This window comes from Typopeltis vanoorti, chromosome 16 (genome assembly GCF_054136105.1).
Source record: "Typopeltis vanoorti isolate ZY-2024b chromosome 16, IOZ_Tvanoo_1.0, whole genome shotgun sequence".
Classification (NCBI taxonomy): domain Eukaryota; kingdom Metazoa; phylum Arthropoda; class Arachnida; order Uropygi; family Thelyphonidae; genus Typopeltis; species Typopeltis vanoorti.
This window is the reverse complement of record NC_143564.1, coordinates 105,645,829-105,665,393: the sequence shown is the minus strand read 5'-3', so window position 1 is coordinate 105,665,393 and position 19,565 is coordinate 105,645,829. Positions and strand designations below refer to the sequence as shown.

At 34.1% G+C, this 19,565-nt stretch overlaps 1 protein-coding gene across 2 annotated transcripts in view; it reads right to left on the bottom strand.

Moving 5' to 3' along the window:
• Pi3K59F (phosphatidylinositol 3-kinase 59F) overlaps window positions 1-19,565 on the bottom strand; it is a 586,771-nt gene that overhangs the window by 437,627 nt on the left and 129,579 nt on the right. For both annotated transcript variants that reach the window (XM_090405919.1, XM_090405920.1), the window contains exon 6: window positions 701-772. In XM_090405919.1, coding sequence (XP_090262045.1) covers window positions 701-772 — 72 coding nt within the window. The remainder of the gene's footprint in view (window positions 1-700; window positions 773-19,565) is intronic.

Here is a 19,565-nt window from a genome sequence, read left to right as displayed (position 1 = left end):
TAAAAATAAGATATTTGTAGAGAACTTAATATTAATATATTTGAAAAAAGTGTAGGAAGATGTAGCTGAAGATGGTAGGATCACTTAAATAGAATTCGAAATGAATTCCCTGCTGATTATTTCAAATTTCCCTTATGAAGTATCAAAATGATTTAGTTTATGATTTAAAAAATCATAATTATTAGCAAAACAAGTGTGAGAAGCAAAAATTGTTAGACAAAATACCCAGAGGACAATCAAGTTACAGGTAGGTCAAGGCAATTAGAAATGCTTAGAAGATCAAAATGCAAGAAATACTCCAATGAAAGACCTGAAACTAGTCATGTGCTCTGTCACACTAATAAAATGTTGCTGAATACTGTTGTAAAGCTTCTGTATGCATCAACTTATTGATAATTGAAGCTTGCAAAAGTTTTAATAAAAAAGCAATTAAAAATTTTTTTGTCAACTTTATGAAAATAAAGGAATATACTAATAGGAAAAGAACAAGAACGTATCAAAAAATTCAAGTATTCTACCTATATCTTTTAGACATGTGAGCCTTTCTATATATATAAATAACCACAAAATTTTTCTTCATTCTTGAAAAAAGCATTTAGCATTTATTCCCTGCTGATTATTTCAAATTTCCCTTATGAAGTATCAAAATGATTTAGTTTATGATTTAAAAATTCATAATTATCAATACTGCACTACTTGCCATTGCTATTTCAGGATCAGGAACTATAACAATTTCAGCTTGTGGACTATGTTGGCATATTTCTTCTCCATCCTGGAATGAAAAGTTGAAGAATAATGCACAAAGAATTACAGTTTGTCCATGACTATAAGCATCTCAATGGAAGCAAAAACAATAATCATTTTCATAATCTAGGATCAATATTTGTTTTAAACTAACTCAATATAAAGAATGCATTAAGTAAATTTTAAAAATTAACCTACTGGAAAAGACAAGCTACATTCCCAAATTAATACACATATACAAAAATATAAACATTTAGACTGCATTAATGTGTTAATTAACACACTTTAGTGTGTTAATGTAAATAGATAATTTTATGGATAGCATTGGAAAACATACTTCTTATACCACTTTGACATGTGCTTTCACTAGTGCTATTCTATTTACCCAGCTGCCATTCTTCCCTTGCTTTTCTCTAACTCCGTACCTTGGAAGAGTCTTCCCATTCTAAAGATTGCAAGCTCCAGTTGTTCAAAAAACACATCAATAACTTTCTTTCTTAACACGTTCGCTGCCACGCTCCTCGGGCATAATTTGTTACCGCACGCCAAGCATTTTCACTTCTACAAGGTCAGTACGAGTTATCTGGCTTATTAGACAAATTTTGTTTCATACGCCAACTACAAGTAATCTCATATCACCCCCCACCTATGTCTTACGTGCGCTGACGACTGTGTGACTTGAGTTCAGAGTCAGTGACGTTCAGCATTCAAGTGCAGTAAGGTTTACTGCATCTAGTCTAAAAATTATTTAAAAGTCTTACAATTATTTAAAATTATCTAAATAAAAACCATCAATTATGCCACGGCCAGTAAAAGAAAGCTTACTGATGAAGAATTAGAAGCTTACACTAATATGAGCGATGAATGGAATGAATTATTTGGTTCAGATTCTGAAGATGATTATTATCCTACAGACAACTCAAGCGATGACTCAGATGATGATATATCATATATAAATATATGTATATGTTGAAAAAACTTCAAAGAATTGTTTTATTTGCATTAATAAATACGCAGTTTATGCAACAATACCTCTTATAATATACTATACTTTTGCTGAAATTATTTTCCTTCTACCAAGCCCCCAGACGTGCTATCTATTTTATTCAGAAGCCAAGGGTCAAATTAACGAGCTTATACTACGGGTTAACTCGTGCTTGGCATAGGAAGTCGGTAATCAACATATGAGTATATTTGTAGTTGGCTTGTGAGGCTCATATACCAACTACGAGTATACTCATAGTTGGCAGCAAATGTGTTAAGCACATGCAGATACATGGTACTTATGTGCTAGTTTTGTAACCTCTCTTGTGTGGGAATGATATATTTATATATAAATACTACAATGAAAAGGATACATATAACTTTAGATGTATGTTATACCATTTTAATGTGGCGTGAGTATGAATGAAAATCATTTGAGCTCATAACATACAGTAGTATGTTATGAATTGGTTATTCTTCCCTTTCTTTGCAATTAGTGAAATCATTTTTCATTTAAACTGTCAATCAGGGATTGAGGCTTAATTTAACAAACCAACTCAGGTAAAAGTGGATTTGTTAAAAAAAAAAAATGTCATTTTTTTTTTCCTTATAGAAAAGAAGGAGTGGCAAGAATGACACCCTTGCATGTTGATTTCAACTACTAGAGTAATTACAATAAATACTGACAGTAAAGTAACAACATCCAATTGATGCAACACACATTTAACAGTGATTTCATAGCCTTAGTTGCAATTGCCAAGTGATTTTTTTTTTTTTTTACGATATCTTCCATCCTATACAAATACTCTTTTCCTTTCTCTCCAAATTCCTTAATCTTTGTTAATTTTTTTAATTTTTATATACAACAGTTTTGCACTTCCATTAATAGTTCTTAAAAATCTCATTTCTGCTATATGTATTTTACTTTTATCTTCATTTTAACAGTCCCTATTTATAAACCTTTTAATAAATTGGCCGGTGCTTTATAAAATTTAAGCTGGGTTAGTTATCTTTTCCTTATTCACTGTTCTAAACATGGTTCCATAGATTTTCAAAAATTTATTTATCCATCTAAATTTCTATCATTCAGATATGCCAATCATGCAACTTGAATAACTGTGTTCTCTGTTCTATTATTTTATCTTCTATGACTATATTTGATCAAATTATGATATTTGCCTTTAAATGGTATGATTTTGTTTTCTTCTGTGAAATTTTTGGATAGTATTGTTATCGACCGTAGAACCCACATTATTTCAGACATTAAATATATCGTGTTAGGGTTAGGGACCACGAGATGGCGGCACATTTGAGCCGTCTCTCTTCACTGCGTACCGCTTAATTAGTGATAGCTTTGGGCCATCTGTCTCTGATTGGGTACCAGTGGAGATTGAACTGCCCACTCAGTCTCCAAAAGTTAGATAGGGCTAAATGGCCTCGCCTACTCCCGTATATGGGAATAAAAAAGGCGTTAGCTGATTTTTTTTTTTTTTGTTGGTTTATTTTATGGAATTCATAATAGATTTTTAAAGGACATGTTAATCAGCATGTAATATAATCTGATCATCTACATAGAGCATTGTATGAACAACTGCTCTTCTCATTAGCTTGTTTACCTTGTTTTACTATAAGTAAAACACTAAACATTGATTTAGTGCATAGGTTCCCAAAGTGGGTGGTACCACACCCCAATGGGCACTGAGGCCTTCTAGGGGGACTATAGTGGGATCAGAAGCATTTGGGGGCGTTCAGGAGGTCTAGGGGTCAGTGCTCTTTATAGAAGAAATTAATAATATATATTAAAAATGATTATGCGATTAGATAATCGTTTAAAATTTAAATATTGAATTTTAATTCATCTTATGCCCATCTTACACGATCAATTTTTTTTATCAATTTTCTATTTCAATTATTTAATCATTTGAAAATTTACCATGTCAGATAGAAATAGATGTCAATTTTCTATGTCAATGAGAAAATTGAACGTGTCATACAGGATATTTTAACTTCTATATTTTATATACTTAAAAAATTTATTCATTTTTTGCTATTGTAAAAATTGATCGTGCCATACAGGCTTTAGTCTATCCACGCAGCAGACGAGTCTTAACTAGTAGTATGTCAGTCAACTATTACGTAGGTAATTCACTCAATTCAGCATGTTTTAACAGGAATATGGGTGCTTGCAGTGACTTGTTCAAAGCACGAATACGATGGTATTGCAAACAAGTCAATGCATGAAAGTCGATTCGGTCTAGATTTCAAATCTATAAATACCAGTAGTTTAGGAATAAGTTTCATTATTTTTTGTGTGCTTTGCCAACAATCATCAGTCGAAAGTGCGATAGATAAGTGGAGTCATACAAAGTGTAAATTAAATCTTTTATTTTGTGAATATTTTTGAAAATTTTATTACTTCATTATGTCTGAATATAAGAAGAATGTCAACAGTACAGTATTGAGTATTTGAAATAAGGTTTTATTCAGTCTCAAATATTTGAAATATGGTTTTATTCAAACCGTTATAATGGTTTCTCAACTATTTGTCGTAAAGTGAAGATCTGATCCTGACAGCCTCTATTTGGCCTAAACCCAGCTTGTTCTTCACCAAGCTTTTCTTCCACAATTCTTCTAAACCGTTTCTCAAGTATACTGGCATAAATCTTGCCCGGAACCTCAGTAGGGAAATACCTCTGTAATTCTCACATTCAGTTTTATTTCCCTTTTTATATATGGGTACTGTTAGAGCTCTACTCCAATCATCAGGAATTCGTCCCTCTGTCCAGGCCTTCTGAACAATGAAGTGCAGCCACTGTAAGACTCTTATACCACCATACTTCAGCATTTCTGGTCGAATATCATCTACTACTGCTGCCTTTCCACATTTCAAGCCTTTCATGGCTTTTTCTACTTCAAGTATGGATATGTATTCCTGACTGTATGCCTGTTGAGTGTTTTTTACCACTGTGCTATCATTGTTTGTTTCATTTATCAGTTTTTCAAAGTACTTACTCCATACTTCAAGGATATCTTTATCTTCCGTTTCCATGTCCCCTTTATCATCTTAACTCCTTTTACAGCACTCTTTCCTCCATTTCTAAGCTTCTTCAACAACCTCCAGAATATCTTACCACCTTCTTGATATTTATTTTCTATGTTCTTACCAAAGTGCTCCCATGACTTTTGTTTAGCTAGTTTTACACAGTATTTAGCTTTCTTACATTTGTCTCTGTATTCTCTAAGAGCACAAACTGACTTATTTGCCAGGAACTTTTGATATGCTTTCTTCTTTTCCTTCACTGCCTCTTTAACTTTCTGTGTCCACCATGGAGTTCTGATTTTTCTATCCTTGCAGATAACCTCAACACATGCCTCTCTGGCTGAATCAATCAGGATTTTCTTCAAGGTTTCCCACTGAATATCCAAGGTTTGGTTCTTGTTCTCAAACTCTTTCATTTTTTCTTCAATAATCTTTGTGTATTTTAGTCTACAGTTTACATCTGAGAGCTGCTCAACTTTTATTCGCTTTAAAACTTTCTTACATGTCATTCTTTTCGATATGAAATTCAATTTTATCCTGATCAAGACTAAATTGTGATACTTTTCAATTTCAAATCCTCTGTACACTCTGGTGTCCTGCACCAGGGAGAAAACATCACTATCAACAATAACATAGTCAATGAGACTTTTCTTATTCCTAGCCTCTTCTCTCCATTGAATTTGTGCACATTTTTATGTTGGAACATGGTGTTAGTAATAACCAGTCCTGTACTGAGCAGAAATCCAACAGATATTTGCCATTATTATTAGCTTTGCTCTTTTCTCCAAATTTTCCCAAAATATTTTTGTATGTCTCACAATCATTTCCTACTCTGCTATTTAAATCCCCAACAAGGACCAACTTTTCATTTTTCATTGTGTCAGTTGCTTTTTCTAAAGCCTTTGTGCCTATGATCTCAAAGTTCTTTGGGAGCATAGGCACAAATAAGTTTCATTGTCCAGTTACCCATTCTGATATTTGCCAACATCACTCTACTTGAAATTGCCTGCCATTCAAGAAGATTAGCCTTGTATCTAGTGTTGAATACTATGGCTACTCCTTCTTTTCCTTGATTGTCATTGCCTGAATATAACATTTTGTATTTATTGCTCAGAAAGATCTCACCAGTTTTTGTCTTTTTTTGTTTCAGTCACCCCTATTATATTGATCTGGTACTTATCTAACTCCTCAGCTAGCTGCATTTCTTTGCTATTGAGGCTTCTTATGTTGATAGTACCGATCTTCAATTCTGGTGATATTGAGTTGGGGTGTAATAAATTTAGTTTAATCCTTTATCCAAGTGTGTGCAAACAAAGTTTGTGCCTGAAAGTATCTTCAGGACTGGGGTAAAGTGGTACAACATTAGTACAACAATAGGAGTGTTGGTAGCTTGCTCCACCTATACAAGGAGTTCCCGGTGTTGTACCACTTTACCCCAGTCCTGAAGATACTTTCAGGTGCAAACTTTCTTTGCACACACTTGGATAAAGGATTAAACTAAATTTATTATAGTCTAACCAAGTGAAAAATAAACTTTCAACATCTTTCTCTAAATCCTGAGTTGGGGTGTGTTTTAGGATTTGTTCCAGTAGCTGACTTTTCGCTGTTCGCCCTGGTTCCCTGGCGAAAACAACGGGGGCTTTATTTAACCGGGCGACGCCGGAGTCGGCATGAAATTCTATCACGTTGTACCATAATTTAATATTGTGGTTTAAGCCAATAAGAATACAATTTGGTCATCAAAATCCCAAATTGCCAGCCCATCCTCATTTGTTCAATATCCAGGCAGATACCTAACAGGGTGCACCACGAGAAGGTGAGGATTGGACATTAGGTCAGAAGCCCTGGTCGGTTCTCCAGCAAATGTTGAGGTGTGAATGTTTAGAATTCAGGAATGACATGCTCATGTATAACATCAACAATTTAATGACAAATAAAACAATACTTTCTTTTTTTTGGGGGGGGGGGGGGATGAAAAGTTCTCATAAACACCGAGAACAAAAATTATATTAAAATAACTGATATAATCACAAGAGAGAGAGAGAGAGAACACATCTTAAAACCCTTTAACTCCCATGTTTCATCCAATTGTCATAATGTTTTTTTAGAGTATATAAGAAGACATATCAGAGGTTTTGAAAAAATTCTAAGAAACAGAGATGTGGACCGTCATCAAGTTTTCCATGCTTCAAGAAAAGTTCACAACTAAGATTCACCAAACTTTGTGGGACTGTGCCCCAACACATCCAACAGTTGCCACATGGGTGGCCAAGTTTAAAACCGTGCATCCTGAGACAACAGATGCTCCCAGGTCAGGAAGACCTTCAACAGTGATCACACCTGAAAACATTGATACAGTGCATGCCATGAACCTCGATGATAGCCGAATACCAGCCGAAAACATTGCAAAGACTCTAGGGATATCCAGGGAATGAGTTGTGGTCATTATCCACCAACATCTGGACACGAAGAAATTCTCAGCGAAGTGGTCCACAAATGTTTGAATAACAACCAAAAAAGAGAACGTGTGCAGTCATTTCAAGGGATTTTGGGTCATTTTGAGAAATCAGGTGCAAATTTTTTGGTTCGTATTGTGACTGTTGATGAAACATGGCTTTATTATTATGACCCAGAATGGAATGGAGACACAAAGGTTCTCCACAGCCAAAGAAATTCCAAACCCAAAAGTCAGCAGGAAAGGTTCTTGCCACTGTCTTTTGGGATAGATGGTGTGATTCTTACCAAGTACCTCCAAAAAAAGGTGAGACTGTTACAGCAGCAGTTTATTCAACAGCTCTGAAGGAACTGAAGGAGGTACTGAAGGAAAATGCCACAGGAAAATGAGCAGAGGAATGTTGCTTTTGCATGACAACAAACCTGCTCACATTGCTCATGAAACCCACAAACAATATACAATTGGGGCTTTCAATGTCTGCCTCATCCACCCTATTCGCCAGACCTGGTCCCCATCTCACTATTTCCTATTCACAAGTTTAAAGAAACACTTCAAAGGAACAAAATTTATCACAGATGATGAAGTCATATATGCAGCTGAGGACTGGTTGTGCAACTAGGGAAAGACTTTTTTTTCTCTCGAGAGGATGTAACAAGTGTATAACACTTTGTGGGGAATATGTAGAATAATGTGTAAGCTGCACATGGTTCTACCTCACTTCCTTCATGGTGATTATGACAAGTTTTCAGCAGTTAGCACTTAATGGTTAGTTTACTGCAATATTAGAATTACTCTTTCAAACAATTTAAACAATGGGTATTTTCTATTTAACAAGTGGATAATTACTATCCATGCTAAATTATGTCCAAGTTAAACTGAAATTAAGGGCTAAGAATTAACAAAAAAAAGTATTAGATTTGATTTACATCCTATAAATGAAGTATTTAAAGTAGAAGTCCAAAAGAAATTAAAAAGTGTAGAGAAGACAGGAAGAGAATTAGAAGAAAGCTCCTGGAAAAGGAAAAGCTCCTGGAGCTGATGGTGTGTCAATGGAATTATTGAGAACAGCTAGGGATGGAGTAGTGATTGTATTGACTGAAATTTTTCAGCAGGTTTGGAAGAAAATATACAGGTATCCCTTGCTTAATGTGGGATTTGATTAATGTGGCAAAATTAATTGCGGCAATCCCTTGATATACGTGGCAAGAGTTTTGATTAACGTGCCTTTAACCTTGAGGAGCTCGCAGCTGATCTGACAGATACGTGCAAAATGTTTAATATAAATATTCTTACACAATTCAGTGTATAGCTTGGAGGTCATGAGTAACTGTGCATTCATATGTTACGAGTGATATTCCGCACTGTTTTTTGCTGTCAGTTTGGTTTAATACATCTTATATAAAGGTTTGTGATATTTGACAGTAAATTGTATCTGAGAGATACTGCGACCTCTGATGTCAGTATAGAATGGTTTATTTTTTTTATTCTTTGTGTTCAATAATTTCTAGATTGTAACTGAAAATAAATAAACCGTCATGTATTACTGAAATAAAGAGCCAAAGGCTTATTTTTATCATACATGTCCTCTAGGAGATGTGCTTTACATTATGGAAAATACTAAAGAAAGAGATCTGGAGCTTTCTCCACCTTTACTTGCCTATAAGGTTGCTTATAGTTGCATCTGCTGAAACTTTTAGTTTCTACATATATGACACAAACTCTTGTAGTTTCTATATTTGGCTATGAAATAATGTTGGATTCAATATTCACTTAATTTGTATCATCATGTATTACATTTGCAGTGTTTTTTCTTTATGTTTCATTGTTTGTTTACTGAGGTCTGGAGAGTCATTTTGCTTGTTATTGTAGAATTTATGCTGTAAGAAAAAAACTAAAACTGTTCAAATGACTCTTAATAACTTCTTTTGATAAAAAAATTGCAGTAAATAATGTAGGTACAAGTATTTATTAAACATTTACTTTGCATTCATTTTTTTATCTTTCCTAAAAGAGTACCATATAAAACAAATTATTAATACAGTAATCGATCATGGACGAATTGTAATTTTTCAATTGATTATTAGATTTGATTAACGCGATTTTGATATACGCGGTAACATCGAGGGATTAATTAACCGCGTTAATCGAGGGATACCTGTACTGGTTTAGAGACTGTGACACATCAGTATTCTCCCAATTCCAAAACAATCAAATCCCAGAGATTATGAGAAGTAAAGTTATGTTGAAAGTGATCCAACAAAGGTTGGAGCCATATGTGAACAGAAAAATGGCATAAAAATACGCAGGTTTTAGAAGAGACGGAGGAACTAGAGACCAAATAGCAAACATCAGATGAATTATGGAAACAAGAGAATTTCAGAAGGAAGTATTCATAAGTTTTATTGATTATAAGAAAGCTTTTGACTGCATGGAGCACATCAGAGTGTGAATTGTAACAAGATCAATGGGATACCTGAAACATCTAATTCTCTTGATAAGAGAACTGCATGACAACCATGAAGTTTCTGTAAAAACAGTCTTTGGAGAAATAGACAGTGTTTGAGTGGAAAAAAGGATGTGACAGGGTTGTATAGTGTCGCCCTACCTTTTTAATGTTTATAGCAGTGATTCTCAACATGTGGGGTCCCTCCTCCCCCAAAGTGAGCATGAAGAAAGTGGAAATCAAAAGAAAAGCTGAAAAACTACTTTCTTGAAACAAAAGCATTTAATGAAACTATTTACTGACACAAAAACAATATAAAAACAAAAACATAAAATACACTCTGAAAACAAAATGTATAAAATACACTGTATTGAATAAACTAGTTACACTTATGGGAGCATACCAATATTGCAAAATATACCGAGCAACTAATTAAAACAAAACAATAACAATGAATCTAAAAATTAATGGGTTCCTTGCACCTGTGTTGCAGAGCAAAGCTTTTCATGATGGTGATACATTGGAAATTGACACTCTTAGTTCTCTTTCCATATTTAACTAAGATCTATATTTTGTTTTTAAGGCAGCCACTGCAGAAAACCTGATTTCACAAAGATAAGATGAAGGAAATAGCAAAAGTGCACAAAAAGCTATTGACTTTAGTGCAGAAAATTCATCAACACAGGTCCAAAATTCAAACAGCAATTTAAATGCAAATTGTCTTTTGATTTCGCCGCTTGATGTGAAGTCTAAAATTTGTTGATTTTACTTCCGTTGTGATATCTTTGAACCTGAATTTGTTGACATTGATGCTCCATGGTTGTCAGATGCCCACTTATGTACAATTAAAAATGTATTCATTTTTCTACACTAGAAAAGATTGTTTTTATATCACGTATCACAGTCGTTGCAAATAGGAGTAAAATAATGCCAACCATTGACTTCTCACTGTTGCAACGTTACTGCTGTCTTGCCATTTCAAGCGTTATTTATACTCACAGAAACATTTCCAGAACATTCGAGACTTACGAGACACTTGCAATTTCACCCCGTGATGAAATTGAAAATGTTTCTGAAAGGTTGATACGATTCAACGGTCTGTGAAGTGATGCCATATCTATACAATTTTCAAAATACTTGATGATGTATTTAAATTTGTATGAATATTTAAAAATTTTAATTAATTCCTGCTTGTCTGTTGTTGTTTTGTTTTGCTAACTTTTATTGGTTTTGTCAGTGTCTCGACACAAGAATTGCAAGGGGGGGAGGGGAGATACCCACAAAAACTAATATTAAAAATTGGGGCACACATGAAAGAAGGTTGAGAAACACTGATTTATAGTGAATATATTACGAAAATAGATTTAGACAAAGATCCAGCTGAAATTAAGATTGGTGGCAGAAAAATAAATAATTTAAGATATGCAGATGATACAACCCTCATAGCAGAAGCTAAGGAAGATCTGGAGTGGTTGAATCTATTGGTTAAAACAGAAAGTAATAAAGTCGGGCTTAATTTAAACATCAGCAAAAGCGATGGCTTCTGGCAATTTAAATGAATTGATAAATAGAGAAAGATAAAATAGAAATTGTTGAAAGTTATGCTTTACTGGAGTCCGGAATCAGAAATGATGGTAAACGTGAAGATGAAATTAAAAGAAGGATAGTCACGGGAACAAAAGTGATGTTAAACCTGACAAAAATTATGAAAGACAGAATTGTAAGGCCATGAAAGTTAAAATTGTTAAAACAATGGTATTTCCAGTAGTAAATGTATGATGCGAAAGCTGGATTATTAAGAAGACAGACAGAAAGTGAATTGATTCATTTGAATTATAGGTGTGGAGGAGGCTATTAAGAATTCCATGGAATGCAAGAATGACCAATAAGAAGGTTTTAAAAAATATAAAAACAGAATGCTCCTTAGAGGTGATGACACCAAACAGAAGTTGACTCTGGACACATTATATGAACTGATGAATCATTGGAAAAGATAGTTATGCTGGGGAAGATTAGGAAAATGAGAAGAGGAGGAAGACCACAAAAGAGTTGTATGGACAACATAAAAGAACTTACCAACTTGAACTTACAATTACCAAAAGAAAGGACAGGAGGCTATGTAGTAATGGAGAGCCTTTGTTCACAGGAGCACCAAGAGTTGAAAATGACTGGATTGCACATAACAAACAACAACAATTTTAGGATAGCTGCCACAATGGACTTAGTGTAATTCCATCTGTACTAACTTGATATCCTAGATACTCTATCTCTTGCAAAAGGAACTACTTCGAGCACTTTAAAGAAAAGATTTGCATCTAACAGTTTGCCTACATCTAAAAGTTCTTTAGAGTAAACCTTCTTGCCTTCTCCTTCTTGCCTTCTTAGTTATAACCCCATTAATGATAGCATATTTTCTATTAGACTTAAGGCTCAGTCTACCAATGTATCAATTGTGAGAAGAGAGTGAGAAATTCTATGGAAACTTACAAACTGTTTTGGACTGCCTACCAAGGAGAGACATGCTTTACATCTTAGGGGACTTAAATGCAAAAGTGGGAAAGAATATGAGTTAGGCCAGAGTGTGGCATGTTTGGTCTAGGTGAATGCAACACCCATGGTGAAAGACTGTTGGAATTTGTCCATGCTAACAGATTAGTTATTACCAATACCTGCTTCCAGAAACACCCACGACGGATCTATACTTGGATATCTAACATTGATGGGGTCAAGGCACCAGGTTGATTACATTCTGGCTCTCCAGCAGTGGAAGACAAGCATCTCTGATGTGCACACTTGTCCTGGAGCAGATTGTGGTACAGACCATCAGCTAGTAAGAGCCAAAGTAAGATTAAGACTCCAAAAACTTGCAAGTCAAGCATATTCCACTAGATTGGATGTTAGAGTAATTCCTAGTGGATTCACAGAAGAAACATCAACTCGGTTGGATGATTATCTGGAGACAAATGAGAACTCACCAGAAATGCTTTGGGAAGGAATCAAGGTGGCAATACAGGATACAGCCAAGAAGTATCTAGGCACAAGAGACCCATGGATATCAGATTCAACATGGGAACTAATCAAAAGAAGGTGGTTGGAAAAACAAAGAGACACAGGGACTGAAGAATATAAGAGCTTACATAGAGAAGTCAGAAGAGCCATCAAGCAGGACAAGGAAAAGTTCTATACTAATAAATGTGAAGAGATAGAGTTCCAGATGAGGAGGCTCAATTATAAAAGGATGTTTTATTTAGTTCGTGACTTAAAGCAAAATTTTAAGCCCAAATTGAATGTCATCAAAGACAAGAATGGAACATTACTAACAGAAGAAATGGAAATCAAAAACAGATGGAAAGAATACTGCGAGGAACTGCACAGTAGGGTGGATAAAGAAAATGTGGAGGAGCCCTCTCACCAGGAAAATTTTGATTTGGAACCTCCACCACTTAGGCATGAAGTGGAAAGAGCAGTTAAGCAGCTTAACAGCAACAAGGCACCAGGTGCAGAATTAATTAAGGCCAAAGGGATGGAAGTATAAGAGTGTTTCATAGATTGATTTCAAGGATATGGGAGACAGGATCATAGCCTGGAGACTGGAAGAAGTCTGTTTTCATACCACTACATAAGAAAGGAGATATGAAAGCGTGCAACAGCTATAGAATTATTAGTTTAGTATCTCATGCAAGCAAAATTTTATTGAAAATCATGTGAAATAGGATTAAGGCCAAAGTTGAGGCAGAGATGCCCGAGGAACAAGCAGGTTTTAGGAAAGGTAAGGGCACCAGAGATCAGATCCTTCGCCTTAGACAAATCATAGAAAAATATAAAGAATTTAGACTTCCAATGGTAATGTGTTTCTTAGACTACTCTAAAGCTTTTGACTGTGTTCAGCATGTGAAACTAAGATTGGTTTTCCACAACACACTATCTGGTTGATAGCCAACTTGTACAGGGAGCAAGAAGCCACAGTAAGAACAAGTGTTGGATTGATCGATTGGCTTCAGGCTGGAAAAGAAGTAAGGCAAAGATGTTTACTTTCTCCTCACTTGTTTAGTGTATATACGGAGGAAATCATGCGTGAAGCATTGGAATTAGGATATCGTATACTGAAAGGCAGGAATTAGGATAGAAGGTAGTTTGATCAGTAATCTGAAGTACGCTGATGATACAGTACTCCTTTGTAATGACATGGAAGAACTAGGACAAATTCTTGACATAATTAACAAGATCAGTAATAACAGAGGACTTCAACTCAGTGCTAGCAAGACAAAGATTATGGTTCTCAAAGGAAATATAAACAGGGAAGCTCTTGAGAAACAAGTGTACCTTAATGGAGAAAGAATTGAGGAAGTCAGCAAGTTTGAGTACCTGGGATCCATTATTAATGTGAAGAATTGCTATTCAGAAGACGTCAGAAGAAGATTAGGAATGGCTAAAACAACAGTCAGAGACTTGTCTAAAATCTGGAAGGATGGATCTATCTCCATGGGAACAAAGTTGAGGATTTTGGATGCAGTTGTTTTTCCAACAGCGACTTATGGATGTGAGACTTGGAAACTAAAGAAGTCAGATAAGAAAAGGATATCTGCTTTAGAGATGTGGTGCTACAGAAGGCTGTTGAGGATATCATATACTGAAAGGTGTACAAATGAATGGGTGTTAGAAAAGATCAGTAGAATTTTAAGGCTCCTTAAAGACATTGACAAAACAAAGTTAAAATATTTTGGACACATTGAAAGGATAGGAGGAGGGCTTCTCAGAACAGTAATAGACGGTAAAGTTCCTGGAAAAAGAGGAAGGGGTAGACCATGAATGAGATGGATGGATGGTGTGTGTGTGGAGCAACTAATCTTCAGAGAGTTGAAGTCTCCAGAAAAGCAAAGACTACATGGTGAGGCCTGGTGTGACACATCAATGAGCACTGGAGTGACCGTACAGCATCTGTGGATGCCCAGTGAACATATAGAGATAGAGTAAACCAATTCATTATCTTGAAGTATGAGTACTCCCTTTCCTAGACATTCAGCTAAAATAGAATTCGTCAGTAACTGGATAGCATAGCTGAATTCCTCACACCTTGAAAGCATACTACATAATTCATACTTCTGCCATTTGGTAGAAAACAAAGTATTCATAGCTTTGCTTTTAAAGAAGAATATCAAAATAGCATGAATTTGTGTCTAGCTTAGAGAAATAATGAGCATCTTCAAGATTAACAATTGCTCTTTACACAAATAAAAATCAATTGGCTTTGTAACCTTAGTGGCTACTCTAAGATCCATGATAAATCAGATTACCATCTGGCTTTTGAAGAAGCAGAGGACTAATTCCATTAGAAGTTGAATTTTCAATGATGCCTGCCTTTTCATAAAATCAAGCAGTAATTTCTCGAATTTATCCATATATTTCTGAGGAGTCTAATACTGCAACTGCACGAGTATCATTCATTACGTGAACTGAATGTTGTACTTGATTAGTAGATGTCACTGAGATAATGTCTTTTGAAAATATTTGGAGAAATATTTTGCTTACATTCTCATGAATACTAACACTTTTTCTGATCCTTGGGATTTGAAATATGGATACCACTCTATCAATTGGCTGTTTAATCTATAAATCCATATCTTCAGCTTCACCATCAAATTGATATCAATATCCTGACTCTCTTCTGACTTGTTAAAGGACCGTAATTCATTATTAGGAATTACTAAGCTCTAGTATTTCATTTACTGAAAGACCTTAGTCTTTCAGTAAATGAAAAGGGAGGACTTTTCATTTACTGAAAATGAAAGGGATGACCTTCATCCCTTTCATTTTCAGGGATGACTCTTTCCTCTCAAATTGTAGTTTCCACTATCTACTTCTGCCGGGTCTGTTCTTCGGGTTGGAGGCGGCTACAAATAGCATTGGATCTCCAGCAGAGTGGCTGAAAAAAAGATTAGTAGAGAGGAATAAAATACAAAAACATAAAATATTCCCAAGCCAAGTGGTCATCATGGGAATTTAGACCAAAACCCCTCAAATGACAGTAAGAAAATAAAACAGTATAAAAAAGAAATGGAAGGACAAGATAATACATTTTATACCAATAACAACAAGAATTACATATATGACTATAATATAAAAGGTTAAACCTAAAAATAATACAAATTTATGCACCCACCACTGGATATTCGGAAGAGGAGATGGAGAAATTTTATGAAGAATTAGAAGATTGTTTAAGATTAAATCATAATAAACTGACTTCAGTAATGGGAGATTTTAACTGTAAAATTGGAATGAAGGACAAAAACAAAACATGTATAGAGGAGTTTGGTATTGGAGATAGAAACAAAAGAGGAGAAAGACTAGTAAGATTTGCAGAAAGTCAGGTCTATTTATAATGAATACATTCTATAAAAAGGGAAAGGCATGAAAATGGACATGGAAATCGCCTGATGGTACTATAAAAAATGAAATACTTTATGTAACAGAAAAGAATTAATAAGAGGTTATATCAGTAATAAATAAGATAGATTATGATAGTGACCATAGAATGGTCAGAGCTAAAATCAAAATAAACCATAGAAAAAATAGGAGGGGAAACATAAAGAACTAGTATTAAAATAGATAATGAAGTGATTAGAACACAGTGCAAAAAATGTGAAAAGATTTTGACAGAAAAACTTATTTCAAATGAAGAAGAACAGTTAAACCCTACACAAAGAATAGAAAACATTATATCATCAATAGAGAAATCTAATGTGGAAATGATAAAAACGTAAAAAAAGTAACGTTTGAAACTAACAAATTAAGTCAAAATACTTGAGAAAAGAGAAGAACTAAGAAGGAAAAGATACAAAGGTGCTAGGGAAGAAATAGAATTTATTGAATTAAGAAAACTAGTGAGAAGAGAAACAGGAAATGATATTAGATGCTATAAACATCAATAAAATAAAATAAAAAATTATAGAAGAGAATAAATCATTGAAAGTAATAGAAAGAAAATTAATAAGGGAAAGAATTGGATTACATATCTCAAAAATAAAAACAAGGAGATATAGCACAAAATCAATGAAATAATCAAAATATGTGAAGATTTTTATACCAAGATGTATGAAGATATCTATCTTGAACCTACTGAAAATGAATAAGCTGAGATGATACCAAAAATAATGGTAAAGAAGTGGAGAAAGTAATTGCAGAAATGAAATTTAACAAAGGCCCAGGTGAAGATGGAATAGTGGCAGAACATTTAAAGGGAAGAGGAAGGACATTATGGACAGAACTAAATTTGTTATTTAATGACATCATCAAACAAGAAAACACCCCTGAGCAATGCAATTATGGTCATAATCTATAAAAAAGGAAGAAAAGAAAAAAATAAATAATTACAGACCATAAGTCTATTATTACAAGTATATAAACTGTTTTCAAAAATATCGCTAAACAGATTAATAAAGTTGGATGAAACTCAACCAGTAGAGCAAGCTAGTTTTAGAAAAAAGTTTTCTATAATAGACCATATTCATAGTATAAGCCAACTAATAGAAAATACTAAGGAATACCAAATAGTCTTTCATATGATGTTTATAGATTACACAAAAGCTTTTGACTCTATATTTCAAGAAGAAACGATAGAAGCTTTGGAAAAACAGAATATAGTAAAAATATATATATTAGGCTAATAAATAAAATATTGGAAAAAGCAATAGTGACAATAAAACTTGAAAACATAGGGAAATCATTCCAAATACAGAGAGGAATAAGACAGGGAGATCCACTTTCACCCAAACTATTTAATGTAACATTGGAAGAAATATTTAAAAAACTAAACTGGTTAACTAACTAAATTACTATGTCATCACATTTGGCTGATGACATAGCAATCATCACAAAGAGTAAAGAAGAACTACAATCTGTGATAAATAAACTATGGTGGGAAAGCCTAAAAACAGGACTTAAAATAAATATTGAAAAAACAAAATATATGACAAAAGAAAATGAAGAGGAAACTAACTATAGGTGGAAAAGAAATAGATCAAGTAGATCAATATATCTATATTGGACAAACAGTAAGTTTTAAAGAAAGACAAAATAAAGAAATCAAAGAGAATCATTCAAGATAATAGAGCCTTTAATATACTGAAAAAAGTGTTTAAAAAGGAAAATATTCGAGACACTCCATGTCTTGCTACATATGGTAGCAAGATATGGAGCATAACAGAGAAACAATATGAAGATCTGAGGATAGCAGAGAAAACTGGAAAGAAGAATGCTGAAAATTACTAAAAAGGATAAAATTAAGAATGAAGAAATAAGAAAACAAACAGGAGTAAGAAATATAACAAAAGTGATAAAATTTCAAAATGGAAATGGGTTGGTCATGTAGGGAGAATGAGAGATGAATGGTGAACAAGATTGATAATAGAATGGCAACCAAGAGAAATGAAAAGGAAAAGTGGTAGACAGAGAAAAAGATGGAGAGATGATATCCAGACATGGAGAGAAGTGAAATGATAGTCAGAGACAAGAGAGGAAAAAATGGAAGAATTGGGAAAGGGCTATGTCCTGCAGTGGACGAAGAAAGGCTAAGAAGAAGTCTTTCAGAAAGTCTTTTTGTAGTCCACATGCTGTTATTGCATAATTTTCATAATTGTAAACAAATCCATATTTATGAAGAAGTTGGATTCTAAGACCACTTGTACTAAAGTTTCCAAAATGCTATGATACTAATAACTGATGACTGAACTTGAGTGGAAAGCTAGAAATAGAAATTAATACATTTGCAAGTTTCATTACAGTTGAGTTGAATCTTCCTGAAAATTTCACGGGAGGAAGCACGTTCGCAAATAAATATCACCAGGAATGCATTTTTTTATTTTCAAAAATACATTCTAAGTGATTAATGAAATATGAGCACATGTCTAAGAGTATTGAGGATACATCAATGGGTAGTCATCTTTCTCCCACACTAGCTAACTACTTTTATTCCATTCTTACTATACAGATATGTTGGTGATACTTTTTGCAGTTTGGCATGGTTCTCTTATAGATGTACAAGAGTTTGTCAATAAGATCAACAGTTTTCGCAATATATCCAGTTCACTCTTGAGGTAGAAGAGAACAATCAGACTGCCTTTTTAGATCTCCTTTTACTTCATCAACCAGATGGTAACCTTTATTTCTCAGATTTAAAAAAGAAACCACACATCAGACTTTACGTTCATGCACTGTTGCTCTCTCAGGAAATAAATCACATCAAGTTCATCTTTGTTGCTTATGGCTTCAATGAATCTAACATCAACAAGATCATTGATAGTTATAGTTTCCTTGTCATCTGCCTCTCATCAAGCTAGTGATACAGAGAGTCCACTGTGTTACCATTCTTTATGTTCATGAGAGTGTCCTTCTGCTCCATCAACATGATTTCCACTTTTCTAAGGTCTGTAAAAGATCAACTTCTGCCTTTGACCCACTCTGTAGTGTATCAATTTCTTGACAGTGTGAATTATCATATTTGGTCAAACAAGTAGATCAGCCATACATCATAATGACACCAAGCCTACATTAAATTCCATGAACCAGAACAATGAAGACTTGTGGAACACACCATCTCCATCAGACACTGAATTCTTTGGAAGAAAAATTACAGTTCTCCATAAAGTAATTATCTCATAGAACACTTACATAAAACTGTGAAACCATACTACATCATCCAATTTTAAATAGAAGTGAGACTAAAATTACCTCTTTTATAGGAAATAGTTCTTCACAAATTCAGAATTATTATTTTATTTTTAAATTAATGATCTCTTGCTAAGATTATTTTATTAGAACCTTAATGTATTTAGACCATGTTATCCAATATCATATGTGTAGTTGACCCATTTTCATTGTTGAATCTACCAGTTTTCTGTTCT